At 40.6% G+C, this 26959-nt stretch overlaps 2 protein-coding genes across 12 annotated transcripts in view; one reads left to right on the forward strand and one right to left on the reverse strand.

Annotated features, from left to right (window-relative positions):
• Positions 1-13882, reverse strand: part of r3hdm2 (R3H domain containing 2) — a 39213-nt gene extending 25331 nt beyond the window's left edge. For 5 of the 11 annotated variants that reach the window (XM_077529167.1, XM_077529161.1, XM_077529165.1 and 2 more), the window contains exons 1-2: positions 13535-13880; positions 13099-13185 (exon numbers count right to left, since the gene is read on the reverse strand). The gene's annotated coding sequence lies outside the window, so the exon portion shown is untranslated. Of the gene's footprint in view, positions 1-7144; positions 7525-13098; positions 13186-13534 lie in introns of those variants that run through there. The other 6 variants (XM_077529163.1, XM_077529158.1, XM_077529159.1 and 3 more) reach the window with 3 other exon arrangements.
• Positions 13883-16924: 3042 nt separating this feature from the next.
• Positions 16925-21586, forward strand: LOC144024259 (inhibin beta B chain). Its single transcript, XM_077530430.1, has 2 exons — positions 16925-17746; positions 19147-21586. The coding sequence occupies exons 1-2, from the start codon at positions 17404-17406 to the stop codon at positions 19902-19904; spliced, it is 1101 nt and encodes a 366-aa protein (XP_077386556.1). The 5' UTR covers positions 16925-17403; the 3' UTR covers positions 19905-21586.
• The last annotated feature ends 5373 nt before the right edge of the window (positions 21587-26959 follow it).

Consider the following 26959-nt stretch of genomic DNA (forward strand, 5'->3'; position numbering starts at 1 on the left):
CACAACAGGTCGGGCTGGGTCAGGGACTGAGCAATATTTAGCAGCAGAGCGAGCTATTTAAATGAGAATGATTTCTTCAGAAAGAGTCGGCACCTTATCTGAATCACTAACGAACATGAAAATATTCATTTCACTGACTAATATCCAGCAATGGCGCTTTTGTCACCAGTGTATGGCACAAATGAGTTGTGATGAATCTACTGATTTCAGGGTGCATCTAATTTAAAATTCGACTCTGTAAATAATTTACTCATCGCCAGTCAGTGTGCACAAATAGAAACCAAAAGCAAGAGTCATGTTAAACTCATTTTGCCTTGCATTATGCATATTTGATTTTCAAAGCGACTTACATAAACCAGTGCACTACAGTGAGCTTGCTGCTTGATCCTAGTGCTAGCACAGGTAGTTTTGTAGCTCTCTGGAATGATTATGAGAGTGATTTCAGCACAGATCACACAACTACTTGCTTACTAGACTGTATATACTAGAGACAAACTACCATTCTGGAGACTAGTGATTAAAATTGAGTCACTGAGGAATTCAGTGGATTCTGTAGAATCGATTGCCGAATGCCGACATACTGTAGGCATGGGCCCGATTACCGGTTTCGCCGGCTTAACGTGGTTTTTAAAAGTCATGGTTTCAATTAACACTGTCCGTTACTGGTAATGATAATTTTGACACGCAAGACGTGACACAATGACCAATCACAGCTCACCTGTTTTTCTGAAGCTGAGCCGTAATTGGTTGTTACCTGAGCCCTCAGCAACTATGTGGTCATTTTCAGTCAACAGCATATGGCAAAATGCTCGCCTCAAATTTGCTGGTTAACTCATATTACACAAACTCAATATTTATCTGAATGCTGTGTTTAGACTAGAGGGGACACATACAACATATTATTGTAAAGAAAGTTTGTGTTGACTTCCTGTTTAATTGTATTACTGGAAATGTCACACTTTAGAATGCCTCTCCGTGCTCTCTCCGAGAATGAAGGTGGAGGTAAAGAAAGCCCAGGAAGCGTGTAAACAGGTACGTGCACGCATGGACAAACCCACAGACAGCAGAGGGAGAGCCATCCACAGGCAGCTTGACCCAATTCATCTCGTCTGTATTCAGCCGTGCACCTCGCCCATTTGACGTCACAGAGAAGCCATTTCACAAAAGAAAGCAAGTTTATTCCTCCACACAGTGAAGGTTTCCGTGAGTGTGTGTGCCTGTCGTAACAGCCGAGTGTGTGCAAACTCAGAGCCTCCGCATATCATATATCAGCAGCGTTTGTGGTGTGTGTGTGTGTGTGTGTGCGGGCGCCACGCTCGTCTATGTCAGAGAGGATTCCCCTTTGCATCGGTTACACAATCTCACAGGGAGGGGATGGGGTGATGTGGGCTGGAGGGGACGGCCCATCAGTCTGAGCGTCACAGGAGCAATATCACACACATGCACCTTGGCAACATGACACACTTCCTTGTGTAAAACAGAGGCAACTTGTTCGATGACGACAGGAACACGACATACATGGTCAAGTCACCGGCGGCGGAAGACGGGGTTTCTCTTGAACCGTCTACGTCCTCGGAACCACCCACACTTGTCCTTCCTCTTCCCCGTGCCACGAGGATACCCTTTTCCTGCATTCCCTCGCCCCTCCCCACCTTCACCCCACCCATCGATGCCGCTTGCTCCTTCCGCCCACGACAAGTGTTTGCTCTTTTTTTGCTCCTTTTCTTCCTCTTTTAATGTGTCTTCTTAAATTGTCAGCCCTGTTGCTGACGCCATCCTCCTCCACAGTCGGCCCACTCAGTCCTGTGGGACGAGCTATGACTCATTCGCTCCCTCCTTCCCTCCCCGTCCTCGTTACCTACCTACCTCCCTACCTTTCTGCAGATCCCCTCAAGTCTCTTTTACCGCCCCTCTCGCTACAGTTGTTAGGATCTATGTTTAGTTCTAGGTTGAGTTGCCTGTCAGGGCGTGCGAAAGTTGGGCGGTGCGCCAAACAGAGGACTCGAATAGAATTTGAAGTAAGGTTATTACATGTACATTGCGACTGTCGTGGACTTGTATTAGTGAACTGAAACCCCTAGAGGCTATGTGCATTTATTGTATAAAAAGTATGTATTGCGGTACGTAGTAGAAAGTGTGCGAAAGAAAAAGTTTCACAAAAAATAATTTTTCCACCACACCAATATCTTTGGTGAAACCAACCCATGTTCTCGTTAGCTCACAGTTGTCCATTATTTGCGAATTATTAAATATAATAATCTGGCAAGGAAATTCCTTGTTTCGTCAACGCCATTCCGTGATCCCACTGCCGCTTGGGGCGAACGGAATAGCTGAAGCTAGAGACATGAGGTGAACCCCTAAAGCACATGCTGGACGCAGTTGCGTTTTTCCTTGTGTCATCACAAAAGCAAAGAGGTCTCTAGATACCCGAGGCAAAAATAAAGAATATACTCACAAGGAATGCTGATAGGTGACACTATCCACTACAATTAGGTGCAAAGTGATGGTGATTAAGTCAGAACACACTGTAGTTTACCTTTAAAACACTTCTAGTGCATAAATATGAGCCAATCCAATGAAAAATTGCAGTTGAACACGTCTTCTTGTGTCATGTGTGATGTATTTTTGCAGCGTTCATAACCTTGAACCGTCCAATATCAGCACCACCATAAACAGAGGAACCCCTGAAAGCAAACCAGCGGGTGCATTGATCGTTTATACCATTTCATACACTACACAACTACCTCACGGAAGTACCGATAATCAGTTGCAAAAAAAAAAAACAACAAAAAAAACATCACGTGCATAAAACAGTTCTACTTCATACAGTTGACCCTTTAGTTAATTTCCAGGCATCGCAACTTCTATTTCAGTCTTTCTGGGTAGCCAGTAGGAGGTGAGAAAGACGGAGGAGCGGCGGCTCGCGAGTGAGACAGGAAGAGAGAGGGAAAAACTTCTCAATGATGAAACAATCCGTGCTGTTAAGTGATTGGACCAAGCCTCCGCCAATCGGAGGACCAGATCCATGGCAACAAGCTCTGTCGCCAAGAGAAATCCAGCCATATCCCTCAACACCCCCATATTTTTCACTCTCTTCTTCACCCGCACGACCCCCTCACGTACCCACTCACCTTCTCCTTTCCCCAATTCCAAGGCCATGATCAAAGGCTATCGAGTTTAACACAGATTTAACCGTCGGGAGGGAGGTGGGTGGGGGGATGGAGGGGGACACTTAACGACGCAGCTAAACGGTGCAGACAAAAACAAACCCACACGTGCCATCCTAACATGGCTTGAAGATCCCCCGGACTTAATGAGGCTTACAGAGTGATCAGAATGTGATTCATTCACAAAGAGTCATTAAAATGTGCAGCTTCTTCGCACGCAGACAGTCGTGCACCACTCAGAACAGTACAATTAAAGATGCATTCACACAATAAGTCTCAGTTTGATCCTTCGCTGACATTACAGGCTGTGGTTACCAAGGTAATGCTCACAAACCTCCACATTTTATGACCTATCGGCTTATTATTGTGCGCGGGTTTTAAAAAAAAAAAAAAAGGCTGCATATTTACAGTGATTTTAAAATGTACTCACTACTTCTGTACTTATCCTTACTTATTAAAAATACTGAGTTTTTTTTTTTTTTTTTTTTAACAAAATGATTATTCACACTTGGAACTGCCGTGAGCAGCCTGCTCCTCAACACAACACAGATCGATATCGGCTCAGTCAATTCCCACCATTGGCGCGCGCACACTGTGGTGTAGTCTCAAGTGTGATAGATGAACTCCTCGGGTCAACTGTGAAGAAAATAGAATCGTGCGGCCATCTTTAAACATTAAGAAATGCTTGGTTATAGAAAACTGTATACTGCCGGACAACTTCTGGATTTTTTGCATGCATTTGCTCAAATTTAGGGCAAATGCCTTGAGCAAGGGCTCGCGTTTTGTGCATGAGGAAATTCAGGGATGCAATGAATGCAAACTGAAATGAGGTACAAGGATTTTTGTTTTGTTTTAATGGCATTTCTAAACGTATTAAAAAAAAATTGTCATTCATTTAGATTGGGGGGGGTAGACATCAAGGCTCCAATTTATTCACATCTGTAAATATTCAAATATATATATTAAAATAAATATTTTGTTGTGAGATAAGAAAATGGTATCTAAAAAAAAAAAAACGTCAATAAAATTGAAAATGGGTAGGATTAACAGGTAACACAACTGAAGGACCCCAATTTCAATCATTGTGTGACGTCGTTGTTAGCGAATGACATTGTAAATTTGGGTGGCTGTATCAAGCTAAAACCAGTGTCTTACAGAACATTTACAAATGCATTCATTTGACAACAGCTGGCAGCCTGGCCCGCCATGCCAACAGTGATGGAGGCTTGAGAACTGCCAGCTAGCAGGCTTTACCCAGGAATCAGGCAACTGGCCAGTCACCAAGTCAGGCACTGTTTGTTGCATGAGTGTAAAGTGCTAAAGTCACTCTTACAATGCGACAAGTTGTGCCCCAAAAATAGCCAGTGGGGAGGCTGCAAAAATAACCAGGACATTACTCTATCCATGATTCAGGAATCAAACAAGACAAAGAAAACAAAATGGTGTGTGGTTGCAGGGTTACCTGCAGGATTGCTTGTGGAGACCAACCACTCCTAAAAACGTCTGTCTGCCTTTATATAGTCCCTACTTTGAGTTTTTCTTAGATTTACATTTACTCTCAAAACTGTTAAATCGAAAATTAAAATAATCTGATTAGTTGATTAATCGATTGAATAATCACTTCTAAAAATATTTAACAGTGACAGCACGATAATACACAAACAAAACCTTGAAAAGTCTCAGATTTTGACAATCTAGTTTTAACTGCTTCAAATGTGATGATTGACACATCCAACAATTTCTGCATTGTACGACTCCCTGAGAAGAGCTAATCAAGCTTTACCCCACACGACTAACTACCCCCGATGAGATTTGTAATCAAAAGTGAGCAGGCCCATTCGAAAACGGGCTTAAGTCACCCAGTCCATTCTGTGCTAACTACATTGATTGAATGACCCCGGTGTGAGTGTTTCTTCCAGGCTTCAGGTTAGACGGTGTAAACCTTCTGACTTAAAGGCAATTACAGCAGTGAGTTACTCCAGGGGTTGCCATTGATTATTTTGCACCCCCCTCCCACCATCTCTCTGCCTCTTGAACATCCTCTCTTTTGTGCTGTCTTTTTCCCACGCACTGGCAATTAGTATGCAGGCTGCGGGAGGGCCAACTACCTGGGAAGCAGTCAAGCAAAGTTAAAAAAAAAAAAAAAAAAAAAAAAAAAAAAATTGGAGTACGACTGAAGTTTTCAAGGAACATTTTCCTCGTTACACAAATTACTGGGCATCGTACTGTCATTGTGTGATGACGAGGCACCTCACTTGATTTAAGCCAACATCAAAGTTGGTGTTTCCTACACTTCTTTCCTGAAAGGACAGTACTGTGAGAAGAACCTGGGAAGAGAAGACCCACTGGAGGGTACTTTATGCCTGTTTAGTCAATCTATAAGGGCCAATATGTGAAGAAAATAGAGCCTGATGACTTTTGTACATTCAAGTCGCATCTGTGTATGCTGTCTGACAAGAAAAAGTGATCCTGTTGTAGGCCATTAGCGTTGAGAAAATGGCACGAGATAACTAGGCACAGGTTGGCTAGCTGCCAGACACTTGTCACTTGTGTGCGCTATGTTTCAACATTTTACTTTACATTACAGGCCGATTTCGTTTTATACCGTCTAGGTGCAATGAATTAGCAACAGAATGTTTATTACCTAATTCCCATTCATCATTAAAGTTGAGCGTATTAAAGCCAATTTTATTGTTGCTGACTTGCAACTCCTGAGGTCTGCTTTGCGTGACAATATTAGCTAAAAAAAAATTGCACAGTTCATTAAGGTTTTTTGAACAAATAGAAAATGTTGTCAAGCCATGTCATGAAACATCTTGTGTTTGACTTTGGAGGCTCCGCTATATTATGTTGCAAGATAAGTGTGGTTGACTTACATACCCCAGCTAGCATATGGATTCACAGGGCTAATTGCTTTTTTTGAGGCGGCAACATTTCATTTAAAAATTATGCTTGTTATAGTAGTCCCACCATCTGGCTAATCTGGTGATTTTGATACATGAGATGAGTGTAGCAACTCTCTTTCTCTCTCTCTTTTTTTTTTTATTTTTTTTTTTTAGCTCGAACCTAAGAGCTGTAATGATCTCCCAGATTTCACCTAAACACTCAAAAGTAGATCAGGGCTAAGTAACTCAACAATCTCGAACAAAAGATAATAGGGTAAAACTGAGTCTAATTTTGCAAGGTTGTAACCATCAGCAGAGAGAAGGTCTTGGAAGCCAGGTCTTCTCAACCTGAAACAGTCAATGAGGACGCGTTGCTATTTATAGCCACAGATTTTTTATTCAAGAGGGCTCTTCTGTTGTGCTTTTCTCGCCTCTTGCTCACCTCCTTCTCCCCGCACATTTGGTCTCGACAGACGGTAAAAATACGGACATGCAGATGCATATCGTCATGGGGAGATCAAATGAGATTCGAGCGTGTGTGGCGCACACCTCAACTGTCACGATCACTAGCCGTTGCTGTACCTCCCAGCTAAGATGATCATTGTGGATAAGCGTCAAGGTCTCTTAACGCAGGACTTCCCACATGCAGCCTTATGTAAGCGACTAGGTTGCCCCTCTTTCGCTACACCCCTCCCCTCGCTTCTCGGCGTGACGGCGTTGCAGCGATGCCAACTTGCGCTGCGACCACCTCCGCCCACCGCCCTCCACCCACACGAGGACGCGGTGGAAGGGAATTCCTCATTACCTCCGCCTTTAAGTGGCCACAAATTAGTGGGGGGTCATCAAGACGCCGGGGTCCATATTTGATGCATAGCATGCGCTAACAATCCAATTACTGCTAATTCAAACAGTACCACACGGACTGAAAAGAAAAAGTTCTAAACTGACAGCAGAACTTTACAAAAGAACAAATCACTACACTACACGGTGTGCCTAGCAGATACCGAGGCATGAACTGATGTACCAAGACACAAACAGTGACTAAAACTGATCATTTCAATAATAGATAACCCAGAGTCAAAACATGCTTACGGTAAGAAGAAGTCAACGCAGTGTATCTCCAGCCAAGTCGAATCAGGTCAGATTGTTGTTTTTCGTTTTGTTTTGAAAATCACAGAAAGAGCATCACGGCAGAAGAAGCAGCAGCTCTGGACCAGAATGAACTCTCGCTGCTAAGCGGCAAAGCGTAATGAATTCCATTTTTTTTTCTGGCGAGTTTCAAGCAAGTTCAGCTCATTCTACTTTGAACAACTTGTCTTGTTCTAATGTTGAGAGGTGTCTCTTCTTTTTTTTTTCTCTCAATGAAACTCACACATGCACCAGGACATAAAATCCTTGCTGGCTGGCGCTTTCCCGCTCTCATACCATCCTATGCACCGTTCGTAACGCTGCCGTCTCTTGCAAACCCTCCTCCCTTTCGCATGGTTTCGAGCGCTCTCTCTCTTTCCACCCTCCCTCGCACATCTTGTTTGCTCTCTGCTACAATATAATTGCAGTGACAGCCAAGCGAAGGGCTCGCGAGCACCCCAGCTGTTTTAAAAGGCTACATGAATCAGTCACCAAGGTTGCTTAGATGTGAACTACTTTTTTTTTTTTTTTTTTTTTTTTTTATAAACGATCATTAAAGTTTAACTAGTCACGACTGATCAATCCCCTTTCGCACTATGTGAAAATAGACATTCTCTGAGGTGGTAACAGATACATTCCGCAATTCCAAGAGAGGGATGTGAAGTTTAAAACCGAACTGACTTCTGCACAGGAGTCATCATGCATCTAATAATCTGACGACAGAATCCCATGTTGCGTCGTGAAAATGCACAGTGGCGGAATTCTTTTCCTTCACTTGGTTTGGTATAAAAACTCAGGGATGGTTGAATGTTGGGATCACTGTGTAAAGAGGCTGATGATTGATGGGAACTTCTCATGCGGATGGCAATATGCAGCACTGCTGTCACGGTTATTAAAAAAAATAAAAATAAAATACAATTGAAATAAAAGGGAAGATGGAAACCAAAAAATAAAGAAAACTCATTAGCCGGGAAAGCCTTAATCCCTCAAGACGACATATTTGCATGTTCTCCCTGCAGCTTCAGTGGCTACGACAGGAGGGAGTCAAAAGTTCAGCTTCAAAGCAACTATCTGCAGAGAGCTCAGGATAAGGTAGACATCGAGGGATGTCTGCTTTGTGCCTGGCTTGGATTGCGTGGAACCAAGATTCATTTGGGGATCCAAGTCCGTCAAGCACCAGGTTTGATTTACCATCGAGATGATCAGCAGTTAACAAAATGATGAAAGCAGTCGTAAACATAAAACAGTCGTCCAATCAATGTTACATAAAAACAATACACTCTCATATTCAAACCTATCCCCTTATGTCTTAATCAATTCATCATTGTTTGTTTACACAATTGGTCAATCGTGTGGAACTGGCAACACATTGTGGCAGCATTATTCTGCTATACACAACATTGGAACAGGAGCCCAACACAACATATAAATCGACACTTTTCCTCCTTCCAAGGAAATTCAGTAAAATGCCCGCCACACTCTTCTCTTGTCAAGTGTTAGCACAGCATGACAGGTTAGTAGCTAATGGCTTTGCCAATGATTAATTTCACCTCCAGAGTGGTTGTGTCTCCAGCACTGTTTTGAAAGATTTCCAACAGACATGCCCTTCAAACTACAGCCATTTATCTTATACAAGAGATGGGATTATGTTAGGGGGACATTGGACAATAAAATATATAATTTCCAAGGGTAGAGTGTCGTCTTAAAAACGGCAAATAGCTTAAATTCAAGAACAGATTTGAAGGGATCTTGGGCATGTTTGCCACACCTTTGACTAAACTACAAGCATGGTTTGCATATCTGACAAGTTGACAACTGTCCTCACAAAATAGCATGAGGAAAATCTCAGGACGGACACATGACCAGGGATAAAGTGGACAACACTAATGCCGTCTAATGCTCCGCTTGAATGAGCAGGGCCACGTCTTTTGCAAACGAGCTCTTCAAGTCTTCCGTGGGACTGCAAAAGAAAGTGGTGAAAGGCTTAGAAAGGAGGATGGATAAATAGGAGAGGCACTAAGCAAGGATCAGTGGCCAAAGATATCGCAGATAAACGGTTCAGCACTATGAACACCATCACCGGACAGGCAGCGGTGATCTCTACATGAAAAACTATTTAAAATAAATAATTACTAACTGTACGGCACACTACCTAATATGGATCTCATTTTGGATTCATCTAATCCATGTACATTTGTGAAGTGACTAGTGCCACTTAAGTCCATCTGTCTGTGCGGTTTGCACGGTACCAAGTGAAGACGTAGACTACGAATCAGCGACATAAGCCATTAGAAAACTAGCTACCATTTGTTTGTCACTTGTGATCAAAATATGTTAAGTGTGTGTCCAAATGAAGTGAGTCCAAGTCCAAATGAAACGCTTATTTTCCTATGCCTTTCCCTACTAAATTGCAGTGTGATCTGCAATCATCTTTTACCTCCAAGAACTACTTTTGTATGCAGTTTCCAGTTGGTGTGAGGTGGCATTTTAATTTTTGGCCAGGATGTATACAGTGACAGGATGGGAAACACAAAAACTCAAAACCCAAGCTGACGCTAAACAAAGTGACACATCACACTAGTATTGGCTGCTACATCTCATCTTTAAAAAGTAAAAACTTTTGAAGCCATTTCCGCCTTAAATTAAAAAGTACTTGCACTACTGAATATACACACATTTAACAACAGTTATTTTTCAGTCAGATGGCGTCCCATATTGACAGAGGAAACTGTCATCCAACTGGCCTTTCCACAGGAAATGCTTAATGTGTTGCCTTCAATAAGGTCCACTAAAGTAAATGCACACGGGGACAAAAATGTTCATCCCCTTCTGTTATTGAAAGAAAAATCTGCAATGATCACTACTACGGTAATTAAAATTAATAAAATTAAATGAAAATTAAGCAATGAAAGTCAGGAAATCCGCCATAGTCTAACAGAAATATCTTGACTAAGTTGGACATAAACGAGCTAATATTTTATTTCCACAACTTTTTGAAGGAATCACTGCAACAAACAATTGATCTAACTCAAACAGACTTTTGGCTCCGAAACCTTTTCGGATTTGAAGTGTTCCTTCTCCGGAATGCATAATGCTTCTTTCACCAATGTCAATTTTAAAACAGGACATTTCAGAATAGTCTTGTGTTTCATTCCTAGCCAATCTTGTAATTTCAGCTGTATGTTTGTTCGCCTCTTCATCCTTTAGGAGGACCCATGATGTGCATCTCTGAGAAAGCTTTCTGACAGTGCACGACAAATGTCATTGCAGAAAGCCTTGACCGTCTTGAATTTTTTTAACACCCAGACCCAGCACGAGTTCAAGACACCCAGTGACAGTAGGTAAAGTGTTCTTTTCATTGTGCGCATGGCACAGGTAAAACTGTTTGGTAACCTTTGTTCAAGAATGAAAAATCCCACAATCATTATTGAAAAAAAAAAAAAACGAAAATGATGAGACTGGAATTTTCTGCAATGCAAAAAATATTGTTGGCAAAACAATATGCTCTTGCGATTATTTTATCCATGTGTGTGTATGTGTACAAAAAGCACGCTCAGTTGATGATGTCGCTTAGCAGTTTCTTTCATGTCCTGGAAGTGTTTTTCATACAAATATTTACTCCAATTATGACTTTGCTACTGCATTAGCATGGGTTAAATGGCTTGCGTACAAATTTGAATTATGTCACCGCTGAAGGAATGCAACCGAGGACCATTCACATGAATTCCCATGAAATATGAACAAATCAGTGGTCGACCAGCATCCAAGTTCAACACACTGTGTTCCACTTTAGAGGTACCACTGTGTCATGCATATACATCGATTCGTAACCCTCCGAGCTTTGCAGCAACACCTGTGAAGTCGGCCAAGCAAAGATTTAAAGCCCGTCACCTCCCTTCCAACATGATCGATAATTGACTTCAAAGCAAACCATGGAGGATATGAGTGGAAACGTCGGTTTTGGAGGGTGTGGGGGTGAAAACAAGCAGAGTTGAAAGATGAGAAGGAAAGAGTAAAGATGGAGACAGTATGAGAGGAGAGGGGCGAGGGATGGGAGCAGCAGCAGCAGCAACACCACGTATGGTGCTCTGGCAGAGATCTATAAATAGCTCTTCAAATCTCACTAGAAAAAGCCACTCTTCTTCTTCCACTGCTGCTGCAAACAAGACATTCAAAGACACAAGCAGATACGGATAGCGTGTCGACGAATAAACCCACAGATTGCAACCTGGTGGACTAGAGCTGCATATTTCAATGACATCACATCTATAAAATGTACATTTTTACAAATACATTAATGTCAGCCGTCTTGGCTTGTATAAATAATTGATAGTGGGAGGGGAATACAGCTGAGCTAAGCACACATAACGTATTGCGGAGAATGGCCACAAAATCCAGAAATACATAAATAGACAGTTATGGTTCAAGTAGCGATTCCCCCCCCCCCCCCCCCCCCATTTTGAAATGAAAGCGAGCAAATAAAAATTGACACGGGCGAGCGGACAGAAATCTACAGCAAGTAGGCTAATGTGACCCTCCCTATTCGCAAGCATTAGGGACCAGTCTGGATGCCTCTGGAAATTTTTTTTTTTTTTTTTAATAATTGCCCATATTGGTGTGAAAACCTAAATATAACTCAACCTATCATCCCAAACCACTTTAATATCCTTTCAACCTCATATTACACAATTACTCCTAAAAACTGGATTTCTGTAAAATGGAGCAACCTGCTGAGCAAAAAGTCGTTTGAGACCGTTTGCATCACCGACAGAAAATTTGGTCAACATTAGAGTAAAACAGTTTTGATTTCATTACTTCTCAAGATATCTCCTTTCCCATTTCAACAAGTGGCTGCCATCTTTGAAGAATTTTGAAAATATATATATATTAAATGAGCACTTCAAACACCATTAAAATCCTCAATCACAAACAATATAACAACGAAACAATTGATTACTTATTACGTTGCCCACAATGTTCTCACAAATAACATTCAATTGGTGCTATTTAAGTTGAGTTTTGAGAGTGACACCGTTTGAAATATCACAGTAGTGTAATTTTGATGCAGGGACTTGGAGAACCCCTTGGAATTTCTGGTTTTGGATCATTTTAAGTGAAACTTGTCGGCTAATCGGAAAAGGAGTTAGAAGGGATAGAAGATTAAACAAAAAGGTTGAGGAGGTATGTTGAAAAATGATCAAGGAGTAACGTTCCACACTAATTTTAAGGTGTTTTTGACCAGATTTTCAACAGGTGATATCATTACCCAAAAAGGCCATTATTGTTCCAAAACAAGGAACTCGAATTACTCCATTACCTATTATCTGATATTAAAAAAAAATTGAAGATTGAAGTCATTTTTGGGAAAGCGTGTCATATTTCTACTTAAAACAGTGTTTCTCAATTCCGGTCCTCAGGCCCCCGAGCCAGCCTGTTTTCCATGTCTCCCAATTCCCATTGCAGCCGATTCCAATGACAGCTAATCAGCCAGCTCTGGAATGGGTGCAAATGGGTGACATGGAAAACAGGCTGGCTAGGGGGGCCTGAGGACCGGAATTGAGAAACACTGACTTAAAAGGAAGAGCACAAAATTACACTAATGGATGCTAATAAGTTAGTTGTAGCTGGGGGTTCATTGTACTGTGTTCAGATTTTACAATCAGTTTTGTTGCCAATAACCCCTATGTACTATCAAATACTCTACAGTTACTGCTTGGGCACATGTTACATGTGTTGTCAGAGGAAAGCAGGCGTTTTAGCTCCTCCAAGCAGCAACGGCAGCACCAACACCACCTCCTCGTTTCATCCCAATTCAATCCATTACAATGGAGATTTTTTTTGTAAGCATAAGTGTAAACATAAAGGCTGCTTTTTACATTCAGTGGCTTAACTTAAGTCATCAGAATCGTTCGGCTTACCTTCTTTTTTGTTGTTGTTGTTGGGTCGAACGCAGGACGCAGGGTCCGCGTTGAAAAATCCCCCACTCTCCCTCTTTCAAGTTGAGTCTGTGGGAGAGCAGATGTTTGGTGTGTTGTCAGAACCAGGACCGGTTGAGATATTAGCCACACAAGACCAGAAGCTAACAATAGCTAGCACACACGACATTAAGATCCTCGCCTCCTCCTCCCCCGGCGCATATAATTAGCCACACACGCACACACTCAGAGCACCTAGCTAACGTTAGCTTGCTACTAGCCTTTTCTCTAGAGCGAGCTAACATATCCCGTCACTAATAATGCACATTAGCAAGCCAAGCCATAACACGCGTATTCGGCAAGCCACTTGCCAGGCCCCCACGGATATGGGAAGGAGCTAGCTGGTTGTCATTAGCCTAGCTGCCCGTATGTGACTTACCAGGGGCTATTGCTAGCCGCTCGGTAGGTGGTGGTGGTGGTGGAGGTGGTTCACAGCGACCCCCGGACTGTCAAAATAGCGCCGCGTGAGCCGACACGACAGGCTCGCCGCGGTGACTCACCACCGAGTCATTTTGAGACGCCGACAGCAACAGGCCGAATCGACAAAGAGTCCAAATGAATAGAAAGTAAAGGGGAAAAAAAAAGAAAAGAAACCCGATTATCCCCCCCCGCAGTCTCAGGTCCGGCTTGTGAGTGTGTGTGTGTGTGTGTGTGTACACCGTGTGTCGGCGTCACTTTTTCGCCCACCCCCCTCACCTCATCGACAGTTTCCGCCAGTCAAGTACTCCGGTGCGATAGGGGGCGGACGTCCAACAATTTCACCGAAAGCTGCTAATTTTTTTAATTTTTTAATTTTATTTTTTTTTAATTTTTTTTATTTTTTATCACGGTAAATTATTTTTTTCCCTTTTTGTCTCCCTTGTCTTTCCCCCTTGTTCCATATCTACAAAATGCATTTTTAAAGAATAAAATAAAAAATAAAATGTACACAACTACAAGGAAAAAGTTCCGTCACTATCGAATAGTTCGATATTTTGATTTAGAATTGATTAATCTATAGATTATTCAGTCGATTAATCGATGAATCTGATTCATTTTAATTTCGCATTCATGTGTATTACAAAAGTATTTTACCCCCTGATTACTGTATATTAACCAGCCTTTGGTGTTTTTCTTTCATACTTAGTATTCATATAATGATTTGGAAAAAGGGGAATTGATTGTACTATGTTACCGATTCAGTAGGTGTTTTCCAAAGTAAAAAAAAACAAAAAAAACAGATGTTTGCAAATGTCTGATTTTGATTAAACATAGAAAATATAATCAGTATTCTTTCATCGAGGACTACAGAAATCAGTGAACAATTACTGTTGATATCCTGAAATCTTTTGACAATTTTAAATTTAAAAAAACGGCCCAAACGATTACTCGATTATTAGAAATAGTTGTTGATTAATTTGATAATCGATTACTTGTCGATTAAATTTGACAGCATATATATATTGTTGTTTTTTACCTCTTTAGCATTGTCATTTTTTTTTTTTTTTTTTAAACGGACATGCTATTTACATATTTCATTTAGATCAGTTACCAGTTATCAGTCCAGGTATCACATGGATCTGCAGGGGACTGTGCAACTGTGAAGGCTCATGAAATCAGCTCAAGATGCTTTAATCACTTCGCTGATGCTTGGATACCTAGGACAATTGCAATGATAATACATAATTGATGGTAACTTGATGTCTTTCCAGAAGAGGACGAGTATATTTTTAAGTTTGATGCTGTCATAGCTGTGCATTAATTAGCCTCGTGACCAGACGTTAGCATACAAATTTAATTGGGGCTGAATGTTGTGAAGTGTACTGCCGCCATCTGGTGGTGGGCATCTGAAGCGCATTTGTAACTCAAATTTTGTTTGTATCTCAAGACAACATGTGACAACGTATCTTGAAAAAGTCACAAGTCAAGGCATTCAAATCTCAAGGGGCCACTGTACTGGACTGCCGCACACCTAGCAACAAGACTGAGAGCGACCGAACTTTCTTGTGCATGGTTCTGCAATTAGTTTTCGTGATTAGCGTTGGCAAATCGTTTTGCTGCATTTCCACATTTGTAATCGCTGCCTCCCCCATTGAGTCACAATTCGATGTTATGCTACTTCCTTTGGTAGAATGATGTTGTGTAATATTGCTAAAATACAATGATAATAGTTTGACGGTTTATTTATTTAGGAATGTACAATCAATCAAAAATCAAAAAGGGGTGACAAACTTACCTTGAAACAGAAATGCTGCTAATTCCATGTTGGCTCTGACTCATTCCATCTGTCTGTGGCCCCTTAAACTCTCGAGGGGCTGCTTATATTCATGTGTTAACAGGCTAGCAAAAATGTTTGGTGAGTATATGTGAACCTCGTTTCCCTGATTCCTTAAAAGAAAAGGTGCTGGCTGGTAAACTGGCAGCCCAAGCTTTTAGCCTAGCGGTTAGCACACTTAACTTTATGAAACACATCTTAACCTTCCTGACATGTTCACCCCGTTTCACTATACTTCAGTGCTCCTGGTCAAATTTGACCAAAAGGGTTGACAATGCACAAATGCAGTACAATTATTGGTATGCGTGGAGTAAATCAAAATCTATTTTAGTTTGCAACATCTGGCTGTAGCCTATATGCTTTGCACAATGATAATACAACATTTGGTAAATCTTCACCAATTTAGATGCAGGACCACAAACCATTTGGCACATCGATACTTTATTGATGCGTAAAAGGAAGCTATACTGGAACAACAGCAGCCACACAGTACAGCAAGACGTTAGAGGACTCACAATATGCAAACCCTTTTTTTCTTAACATTTAACTTAAGTGTAATACATTTTAAGTGAATTGTGATTTAAGTGCAGTTTTTTTCTTAGGACAGTGTTGAAATTTAAATACAGTAAATCCTTTACTACTTGGGCTTTCAATGCTACGACAGTATTTTTATGTATAGACCATTATGTTAATTTTTGGAGAGCCAAGACTTTGTTGAGGCAGTTTACTGCTCGAAAGGCTTATTTATACTGTATGTTTGAAGAGTTTAGGTTTAACATGCGGGTAACTTCACCACAATAGTGTCATGTAGTTTGACATAGTGTCTTATCAAATAATATGAGAGTGATTGCTTTTTTTTAATTAATTAATTCATAAAATACAAAATGCAAATATAAATAAAAGTAAAAACAAAACAAAAAAAATAAAATAATAAAAATAATTAAACATTCATTATTTAGAATTAATTTTAATTGTTGTAACAAATAATTGCAACGTTGAAATCAAAAAGAGACCTTACCTACATGCCTGACTAGAAATAAAAGGATGCAGTTGCATAGATTCGCCACACACTGGCAGTCGTGCACTGCACTCATGCCGCAATCGACCCTTGTGCAGATCACCAACATCTTTCATGCCATCACACCTTTTCACAGCACGTTCAACAACATCTGAGTTTTAATGAGGTATATTGACCACAGATACATTATGGTCATTTTAAAAAGGAAAAATGCATTTATCATTTTTGGCAATGCATGTGAAAGCATGCAGATGGTCATTTATTTATTTATTTATTTATTTATTTATTTATTTATTTATTTATTTATTTATTTATTTATTTATTTATGCACGTCTTATATAAATACGGTGCAACAGCTGAACAATTTAGCACAGCGATTAAACATGGACAAAATGTATAAGCCTAAATGGTTGTCATTATCGTCAGACATATATGACGTAGACTTGACATGATGCAGTGTGTTGAATGTAGGTGAAAGGGCACCCCTCAATTCAACTTTAGCCCACTGAGATGACGGCACGTTTTCTGCGCATTGAAGTTCAGCCGCACTGCTCACCCCACGTGTAAGGGGCAAATCTTGCACTTTATGTACTTTCCCCAAACAAGGGGGCGCTCGCATGTACTTGTCCTCATATGTTCTCGGTCATTGCCAATCAGTCGCCCACCTTGCCTTGCCTTACACGTCTGCTTATGAGTATACGTACGTGTTTGGACTGCGTGCTGCGTCTGCAGATGCTCTGCCAACAAAGTTCCTCACGGTGCCCCGGTGCGCTCATTGGTGCGTCCCTTTCAACGTGTCACCACTTTTGGTGGATTACCCCACAGCAGATATCTTCACCACCAGGACACCGAGGCATCACTCAACTCTCCGCAGCTGCAGACCAGGACCTCAAATTTGAAGCATAACACCTTTTTGTTGTTGTTGTTGTTGTTGTTTGTTATTCGATTTAACGCACAAGTTTGATTTGACATTCAAATGGCGCAGTCCTTATTGTGCGCGTTTCTCTTTTCGGCCCCGTTGCTCTGGGAGGGTCTCCGGGTAAGCGGGAGCCCCCCGGGTTGCGCGTCCTGCGGGCCCCGGTCCCTTGGGAGGGACGCGGAGGAGAGGCTGATGGTGGAGATCGCCAAGCAGCAACTTTTGGACAAGCTGCACCTGAAAGAGAGACCCAGGATCTCTCAGACTGTTCCCCGGGCGGCGCTGCTCACCGCGCTGCGCAAATTGCACTCGGGGCGCGTCAAGCAGGACGGCACCCTCCAACTAGACAACAATGTGCTATCCAAAGACCAAGGCTATGAAATAGTCAGCTTTGCCGATATAAGTAAGTGTACTAAAGTGGTCTTCAAATGACTTATAGGAAAAGAACTTTGACGTGACGCTCTGCAGGCATGCGCAAAAAGGATGAATCACATGGATTCTTTGAGCTCTACTTGTTAGGTCAGGTTGTGAGGAAAATAGGTGAAAGTTCATGGATACATTGTTTCACCAGTTTTCAGTCAGTGTAATAATAATATAGCAGCGTTCTATTGGCTATTTACTGCTAACTTTGCAGTATTATTCCGCAAGAGCAACTGTTAAATGGGTGGATGGATGGATGGATGGACAGACGGACAGATGGACGGATATTAAAACGAAGACTTGCAAAAGTTTAATGGATGCAAAAGAGATGGTCCAACAGACAGAAAGACAGACTGACAGGTGGAAGATTGAAGGCCAAGCCATCACGGAAGGACAACAGCACATATACAGAAACCACAGACTGACAGATAACTAGCTGTATGAACAGATGGACAGACAGGAGATAGTTTAAAAAAAAAATAGAGAAAGCTGAACGGTGTTACGGATGAAACAAATAACAGATGGACAGACAGATCAAGAGATGAAGCGAGAAGGTATCAAAGTGTGGTAACAGTGGTGATATGCAAGAATCTGAATTAGATTGTGCTTTTAGTTTTATATGGCTTAAACTTTAATTTTTAAATCAGTACGGCTTACAGCTACCAACATTTAAGCAAAGTAATATACAGTATATGCATTTGATCTTTTAGAATGTTGTAAAAATTCAGTTACAATTTTTTATTTAATTTTTATGTGCATCATATTTTCATTGACTCATTCAGTAGACTACTTTTTTTTTTTTTTTTTTTTTGGAGGTGGTGTGAAAAGTTTGAGAACCATTTCTGTAGATTGAGAAGGAAGAGCAGTATGCATGGACAGACAACTAGAAGGACAAATGGATGGACAGAGAGACAGATACATGGATGGACGGACTGCCATATGGACAGATTGGTGGTCTGTGATGTAGGGAATTTGGTGTGCTCACTAGTTGGCTTGACGTAAGTCATGTGATTTCTTTATTATTTTGACCCCTTCATACTATGTCAAGCAAAAAAGAAAAAAGAAAAAAGAAAGTGATCGGACGAATATGTACGACAGTATATGAATTCACATGTATAACGGAGCATGTGGTGTTCCACAAGGTTCAATTCTGGGGCCTCTGCTGTTTTTATTGTATTTGCTGACCCTCCATCCATCCATTATAATAAATATAGAGTTGAGTTGAGTGATAGCACAGACTAGAAGGCAACATTACAGATAGATCGATGCAGTCTATGGACGACCAGTTGGACAGAAAGATTGATAGACATTATCTTGAATTCCGTATCAAGTGTAATCATTGACATTTCCTTACTTTTGTGCCTACTGTGTTTGCCCCAACAGATGAACGTGGGCACGGCGACGAAGCAAATCTCAGCCTTACCTTCCAGTTCTCACAAGAACATGGCCGCAGCGTCCAGGTGCTGCAGTCCTCCCTTTGGATCTACGTCCGCTCCTCCAAATCGCCCTTGCCGGTGCCGGCTCAAGTCTTCCTCGCCGCAGACGGCCGACGGACTTTAGTGATGGAAAAGATGCTGGCGGTCCAGGAGAGCAACTGGCACACCTTCCCCATCAGCCGCACCCTGCAGTCCTTCCTGGACGGCGGCCAGAAGCGACTCCATCTGGAGGTGAGCTGCGACGAGGACGGGAGGAACCTTTGCTCCCCGGAAAACTCGCCCGACAACCCGTACCAGCCTTTCCTGGCGGCCCAGGTGCGCCTCCGCGACGACCCCGCCAGACACGCGATCGGGAAGCGCTCGCTGCGCTGCGGCGACGACGTCACCGTGTGCTGCAAAAAAGACTTGTACATCAAGTTCAAGGACATCCAGTGGCACGACTGGATCATCGCGCCCGAGGGCTACCACATGAACTACTGCGTGGGGCAGTGCCCCCAGCATCTGGCCGGATCGCCCGGCATCGCCTCGTCCTTCCACGCCACCGTCCTGAGTCAGCTGAAGGTCAACGGGATCAACACGGCTGCGTCCTCGTGTTGCGTCCCCACCGAGCGGCAGCCTCTGTCCATGGTCTACTTCAACTCGCAGCACAGTATCATCAAAACGGACGTGCCTGACATGATCGTCGAGTCCTGTGGATGCACATAAGAGTTTGTGTAGATTTGTTTTTTTGTTTTTTTTTGTTATGCAGAAGTCCTAGAGTATTATACTTAAAGTACACAGATGGCCACAAATGGCTTGCCGATGGCTCTAAAATTAGACACATTTGTCGGCAAAAGAATACGGGCGAATAGATATATATTTATCATTTTCAGAGTTGAAAGTTAGAAAATTACAGGCTGATTCCGATATTTGGCTGAATAAAATTCGCAGTCAGGGTTAAAGCTTTAACTCTGCAGTTAACTGGAGTCAAAATTAAAGCTTTAACTCCTGAGTTAAAGCTTTAACTGCAGTTAACTCTGGAGTTAAAGCTTTATACAATATAATACGTAAACTTACTTCTTTTTTTTTTTGTCTTTAATGCTTGCATACTAGAAATGCAAATTAGGGAGGGAGGGGGAGTCATTGTTTGTAATGTGTTAATATGTAAAAAAAAAAAAAAAAAAAAAAATCCAACAAAGAAACCGCAACAGCAAAAAAAACCAAAAAAAACCCCGATTTTTTTATGTGCTGATTTAAAATCGCTATGATCCGCCGATTAAATCGGCTGGCTGATTAATCGATCAAACAAATATAGCTATGGAATTCTACTCAAATGGCTGACTGGAACCAAAATGGTGGGCTTTGTGTTCAGTTTCAAGCATGGGTCCTTGAGACATTTTAGTGCATCCGGTTAAGATAAACATTTTCGTCTACCGGTAATTTTAATTTTGTGTTGATCTGTCAAACGGTTGGCCGGGGGCAATTTTTTTTTTCTCTAACTTTCCAGGGGCACCAATGAGTGAATTTTCGGGCATTGTCTGAAGCACCCCCCCCCCCCCCCTCAAAAAAGTTTACTCAGAATCTCCACTGTATTGTTGTCACAAGCGGTCTTCTCAGTTGGACGACACGGTCAGCATGTGAACCCAAGGTCATGATTTGGCAACCATCGGGACACGATTGCCTCAGTGGTCGGGTAATGTGAAGGTCTGCACGGCGGGTGGGTCAAATCGGCATGTGCTGTTGTACGTTGGCGCGTATAATTTGCCAAAGTCCAAAGTTTACTGGTGTGATGTATAATTAGAAGCTTCCCAGCAAAACACAACCTGTTAATCATTCCACCGAGGAAGACTTGACATCATGCCAGGTGCACAATAGGTGCTCAACTAGCTGTGTTTTGCGTTTACTGGCATTTTGAATGTATCCCAAACTGTAAATTGCAATTCTTAAATTACGTCATCACGAGTACAAATAAGATCTATGACTTCATCCACAAAAAATTGCCTCCAAAGCTGAACTTGTTTTACGGTTTAATGCAGTATGTATTTTTTTTGTATTATTATATTCATATTTTTATTTGCATCTTGTTGCCATCATAACAAAATAAGCACTTTAACACCCCGAGACAATTTTGCTCAAAAATTATGTACAACATAACCAAACTGGGCAATAGTTTACTTCACAACAAAGACCACGGAATACAAATGTCAATCAGTGTATTTTCTCAGGTTCTATTTGTGTTAACATGGGTGTCTTTTGTCTGTAGCGGCATGACTGTAATTATGTTTTTATTTTTTATACATGATATTGGATTTTATTGAATGATTTATTATCAGATTTTTTTGATAATTGCGACTGCAGTTTCAATGTACTGTATGACTATATTTTGGAATAAAAGAAATGAACATACACATCTGTGCTGTTTTTCTTTTATATTGAATCTTGAATTATTAAATGTGTTTCTCAAAAAAAATGAGTACAATATTTCGCAATATAGTATCATTTGCCTATAAAATTGATATATGTATTACTTACGTCGCTGCAGAAGAGCTAATATTCCTTGCACACTCTATGACACTGAGAGGAACATTGCCACCTACTGGAGTGGATTTGAAATGACACGTTATTCTAGTACAGCACAAAACAAAACAAAACAAAACAAAACAAAACAAAACAAAACAAAACAAAACAAAACAAAACAAAACAAAACAAAACAAAACATGTTCCCCCCTTTTGTTTTGACTTTTTCCCCCCTGTTTAGTTTCATTAGTTTTTAGAGTGGGTCTGTGAGTTAGTGAGTTATTTTTTTTATTTTTTATTTTATTTTATTTTTTTATGTTTTATTTTAGTCTAATTTGTATTTGTTTGAGTATCAGCTTTATTTGTATTTTTTAATAATATGTGGACTATTGACAAAGACGAAAACTAATGATATGCTAAATATAAATACTTATTTTTTATTAGTTTTATAAATAAATTTTATAAATGTAAGATGTGTAATTTCATTTTTAATAATAATAATAATAATAATAATAATAATAATAATAACTATTATTTATTTATTTATTTATTTATTTATTTTTACTCTTAAGATATTTTAATTTTTGGTTTTATTTGATTTCATTGCCGAAAATGTGTTTACTATTTTATTTATTTATTTATTTATTTATTTATTTATTTATTTATTTTACTACAACAAAGGCACATATAAGCAACAAACAAAACTAACAATTGCAAGCGAGCATGAGGAGAACTTGCAAACGCCACAGCAGAGGACATAAATTTGAACCTACAACTTTTTGACTGTGAGTCAGACGTGCCTCCATCACCATGCTTGCCCATCATTACAAATTAAGATGTGCAATTATTTCCAACCCCAAACGCCTGTGACCAAACGAGCAATTTTAGGTGGCAGGCTACCTGCCATGTCGACGGTCTCTAAGGCAAAGGGTGTGTTTGCTCATACAAACAGTAGAAGTGGCTTTATCAACCGTCTCTGTTTGATGTGTCAACAGTTGTCACATTCTCTTGGCATGCTGGCGCTTATTTTCATTTCACTAACAGGGTAAATGATCTCTTCATGTGAGCCAGCTCAGGATACATTACGACATCCATGTCTGCTGGCTCTGCACCCCAGGTCAGGGGCCAAATTAGAATAGAAATACATTTTTTCAAGCAGCCAATGGCATATGATTAATTTGCCATTGACACGGCCCGTGTCGTTTGGTTGCATTGTACTCTTTACTTTTCTAAACCGGGTTGCAAGGCAGGGGATGATGTCTACCCAAGCTAATGTTGAGTAGGAGGCTGGGTACCCTGCTAGGTTGCCAACGTTCCAAAGATAAAAACCAACGTTGGCAACTCTTGGGGTCAGCTAACAGAAGTGGAGTTACACCATCGAAATGGACTTTAATAGATGTCTAAGGGGCGACATTGGCTTCAACAGTCTCCATATATTATTTGTTTAATAATAATAAATCAATCAGTCATTTAATCAAGTCCTCTATTTCACGAGAGCGTCATTGAGATTCGAGCCTCATTTCCAAAAACAAAAATCAAAGGAAAAGTAACAACTACAGGACTGTCTCAGAAAATTAGAATATTGTGATAAAGTCCATTATTTTCTGTAATGCAATTAAATAAGCAAAAATGCCATACATTCTGGATTCATTACAAATCAACTGACATATTGCAAGCCTTTTATTGTTTTAATATTGCTGATTATGGCTTCTTTTTTTTTCTTGGTCTGAGGAAATATTCTCATATTTTGAAATAGGATATTTGAGTTTTCTTAAGATTTAAGCCATAATCAGCAATATTAAAAATAATAAAAGGCTTGCAATATTTCTCTTGATTTGTAATGAATCCAGAATGTATGACATTTTTGCTTATTTAATTGCATTACAGAAAATAATGGACTTTATCACAATATTCTAATTTTCTGAGACAGTCCTTTATAATAGTGGGAGTAGAAATCATCGTGCAGGTGTTCCTAATGAAGTGTCCCGTGAGTACAAAGGACTTTCTTAGTGACCACATTACTTTCACAGCAGGCCCAGCGACGATTTAGTCTTATATCGTAAACAGGTGAGTACACCTTTTCACCGGCGTTGGCGCCACCAACGGAAAGCAGATGAGTGACCCACTCAGGGAAAACTAAAAGCCTACTGACTCACTGATATACTGACACACTGACCCACTGTTGGCCACTAAAACCCTAATCCTTCACTCCACGCAATCCCACAAAATCTCCTTTGGGGAGGCTTAATAAGGTGTGACTTTGGCCTGCCTCGTCCCCTTGCAGTGTCATGGTAGGCTAACCTGGGAAGACGCCGTTGCATCCATCCATGCATCCGACTCTCGGCCGGCCAACGGTGAACCGCACTAACATAATGCAAGCTGATCGGATTAGTCCAAGGTTGAACTGTCAACAAAAGTGAAAAGAGCCTGTAAATTCTGAGACAAGGAAAGGCAGTGAAGGCTAATGAATGATAGCAAATTGACATGAAATCTTATTACAATGTCAGAAAACCAATAAACACGAGCAACAATGAATGAGTCCTTGCAACCCCCTTTTTTTTTCAGGGCAACTCTTCAGAAGTATCATCAAACAAAGATATGTAATTTAATGCTGTGCATCGTATACAGTGGCTTCTTCTGATTGGGGCTCATTTGGGCAAATTTAGGCAGATTTCTGTCAACGTACAAGCACTGGAATTTGCTTAAAATTCCGGTATTGTGGGATTTTTTTTTCCTTCTAATTTTGCAGAGGGTGCCACCAAGTGAGTTTTTGGAGGTGGTGTTCAGGGCCCTATTTAAAAAATAAATCAATCAATTTTGGGGAATATTAAGGTCTCCAAAAAAAGCTATTCTACCCTATTGAAATTGCTTTTTTTTTTTTTTTTTTTTAAATCATCATCGAGGGCCTGGATTTGGTGCAAAATCCCTTTGAGCTTTCTATATTTCTAATAAATCAATAAACTAAATTTAATTCTCATACACTTAGCATATTTTGCAGATGGTTTGATTCTGGTGAAAATTAATTAACATTTCCAGCGAGAGATCCAAAAATTGGGTGGACATGCCTATTCCACCAGGACGCGCAAAAAGTCTAAAGAATCGATGCACAAAACTGAACAGGAAGTCGGACATTTTGGTTTGAAGCAGCCATGTTGTGCAAATCACGGTGCTTGTACTGTGACAAACCTCAACTTGGGAATTTGCCCAACTGTGCCCCAATCAGAAGAAGATATTTCTCTATTTTCTTTTCATTTCTATTTGTCAGAATTTCCATCAAATGATTTTTCTAGAGTTGACAAGTGGTACCTTGAGATACGAGGTTACACTTCAACATATTTATTCGAGAGTAATTACTCCCTCCTATTAGCCAGGGCTTTGACATAGTTACAAAAAGAGCACAAAAATGCACTGAGATCACAAAAAAAGACGAATTTGTGATTAGCAACTAGTTCCCTGTACAGTCAAACAAGCATTCTACTGTCCAGTCATGTGCGACAACAACCAACCTGATATAAGGAGGGAAGGTGAGTGAATGTGGTCAACGTTCATGATGGAAGCAGCACTTCAAATAACCTTTAAATCCACGAGGTGATCCCATTAGGACAGACCCAGTTACCTGATATATCTCTACCTTACATCACTCCTGCCTTTACAACATCAACAACGGTATACTGCATCCTTTCATCGCCTCTTGACTGTAGTTTTCCCTTTGAAATAATAAGGTTAGGGGTTCTCAAACTGGGGTAAGGGAATATATTTTTCCCCTGCCAGGACGTTTGATTTCAAACCAATTCAGCTAGTATTAGTGTTTTTGTTGGTCTTTGTTTTTTTTTCCCCACGGCTGCTTGGTGATGGATGTGGTGCTAAAATAATGTACATGAAACAGCAAATGACTAGTGTATGTTTTGGTAATGTGGGTCACTTGATCACATTTACTACCAAGCGGAATCCAATTAAAATGACGCCTGCTTGCTTTACTGTAATCATCCAAAATCCCCTCGACGAACATACAGAAAGATCAGTCAAAACAGCTCTGTGGTTCCATTTACTTGAAGGAACAGCAAAAGGAAGTTCCTACAATTTGCCAAAACAACGTGTACGAAAGGCCTAAAATACGTAGGCTACTGTTGACAGTTTTGTTATGGTTATCAACAGTTTGGACAGCAGAGGGCACTATATGCTTGTTTGTTTCTGGAGTAAAGTATTCCATGGTGATAAAACTACACAAATGTGATGTAAGTTTGTCAAATAGAGGTGTAAATTTGGATTACAGTGTTCCCTCGTTTTCCGCTGGGGTTAGGTTCCAAAAAATACCCGCAATAAATGAAATCCGCGAAGTAGTTAGCTTTATGTTTTACAACTCTTATAAATGTTTTAAGGCTCTAAAATCCCCGACCGCACAATTTATACACTTTTCTCATTGAGGCATTTACATGTTCTCACATTTCTCTCTTGTTCAAACATTGACAATGTTCAAACCTTCATAAATTTTATAAAATGGGTATATTACTGTAAAAAAATATGCAAAATTGCACTTAAAAAAAAAAATCCGCGATACAGCGAGACCGCGAAAAGTGAACCGCGTTACAGCGAGGGAAGACTGTAAATATTGGTGGCGGGCAAACCATTAAATATGATCTAAATATGATAAATTAGAGATGCACAGAGCATTAAATGTTCAATTGTGGTACATTAGAGATGATTTGACCTTTGACTATGGTGTAAGTATGACAAAATAGACGCGTACACGCCATTGAAATACTATACATTTCCAATCCATAGCCAAACATGATCCAAATATGGTACATTAAATAAACACATCTGAAGTTAGGTACAAATTGAGAGTGTGAAAGTAAATAGTGCAGCATCCACAGAGATCACAAGCTGAGGGAATTAATGTCACGGTCCTTGCTTGTTGCACCCTCACCCTCAGGTCTTACAGCACAAGTTCCTGTTCCTGCGGGGGACCTAATTCTGTCAAGGAGGACTAAACACCTAACACCTAATCAGGTTATCGCACACCGGCCGGCCTCACTTTTTAACACTTGGCTGCTGCTTTCATCACTCATTGACTTGCGTGCATGTTGCATCAATTGGAAGATGGCGCCCGTAACCTCATTCTCATGAATGCAAGGTTAACGGCGTGTTTGACGGTTTATCTTGCTGAAACTACTGCAAAAGGTTTTTAAATGTAATACAATAAGATACAATACAATAATAATTACAAGGTGGATTCTATTTTCTGTTAATCGTGAATTAATTGT

The sequence above is a fragment of the Festucalex cinctus genome, chromosome 8 (genome assembly GCF_051991245.1).
Source record: "Festucalex cinctus isolate MCC-2025b chromosome 8, RoL_Fcin_1.0, whole genome shotgun sequence".
NCBI classification, from domain to species: domain Eukaryota; kingdom Metazoa; phylum Chordata; class Actinopteri; order Syngnathiformes; family Syngnathidae; genus Festucalex; species Festucalex cinctus.

What these genes read in the sequence shown, in the direction of transcription:
- LOC144024259 (XM_077530430.1), top strand. Translation starts at nt 17,404, where the DNA reads ATGGCGCAGTCCTTATTGTGCGCGTTTCTCTTTTCGGCCCCGTTGCTC. An exon ending in AGTCAGCTTTGCCGATATAA is followed by an intron (nt 17,747 to 19,146) that starts GTAAGTGTACTA and finishes TTGCCCCAACAG; the next exon opens with ATGAACGTGGGCACGGCGAC.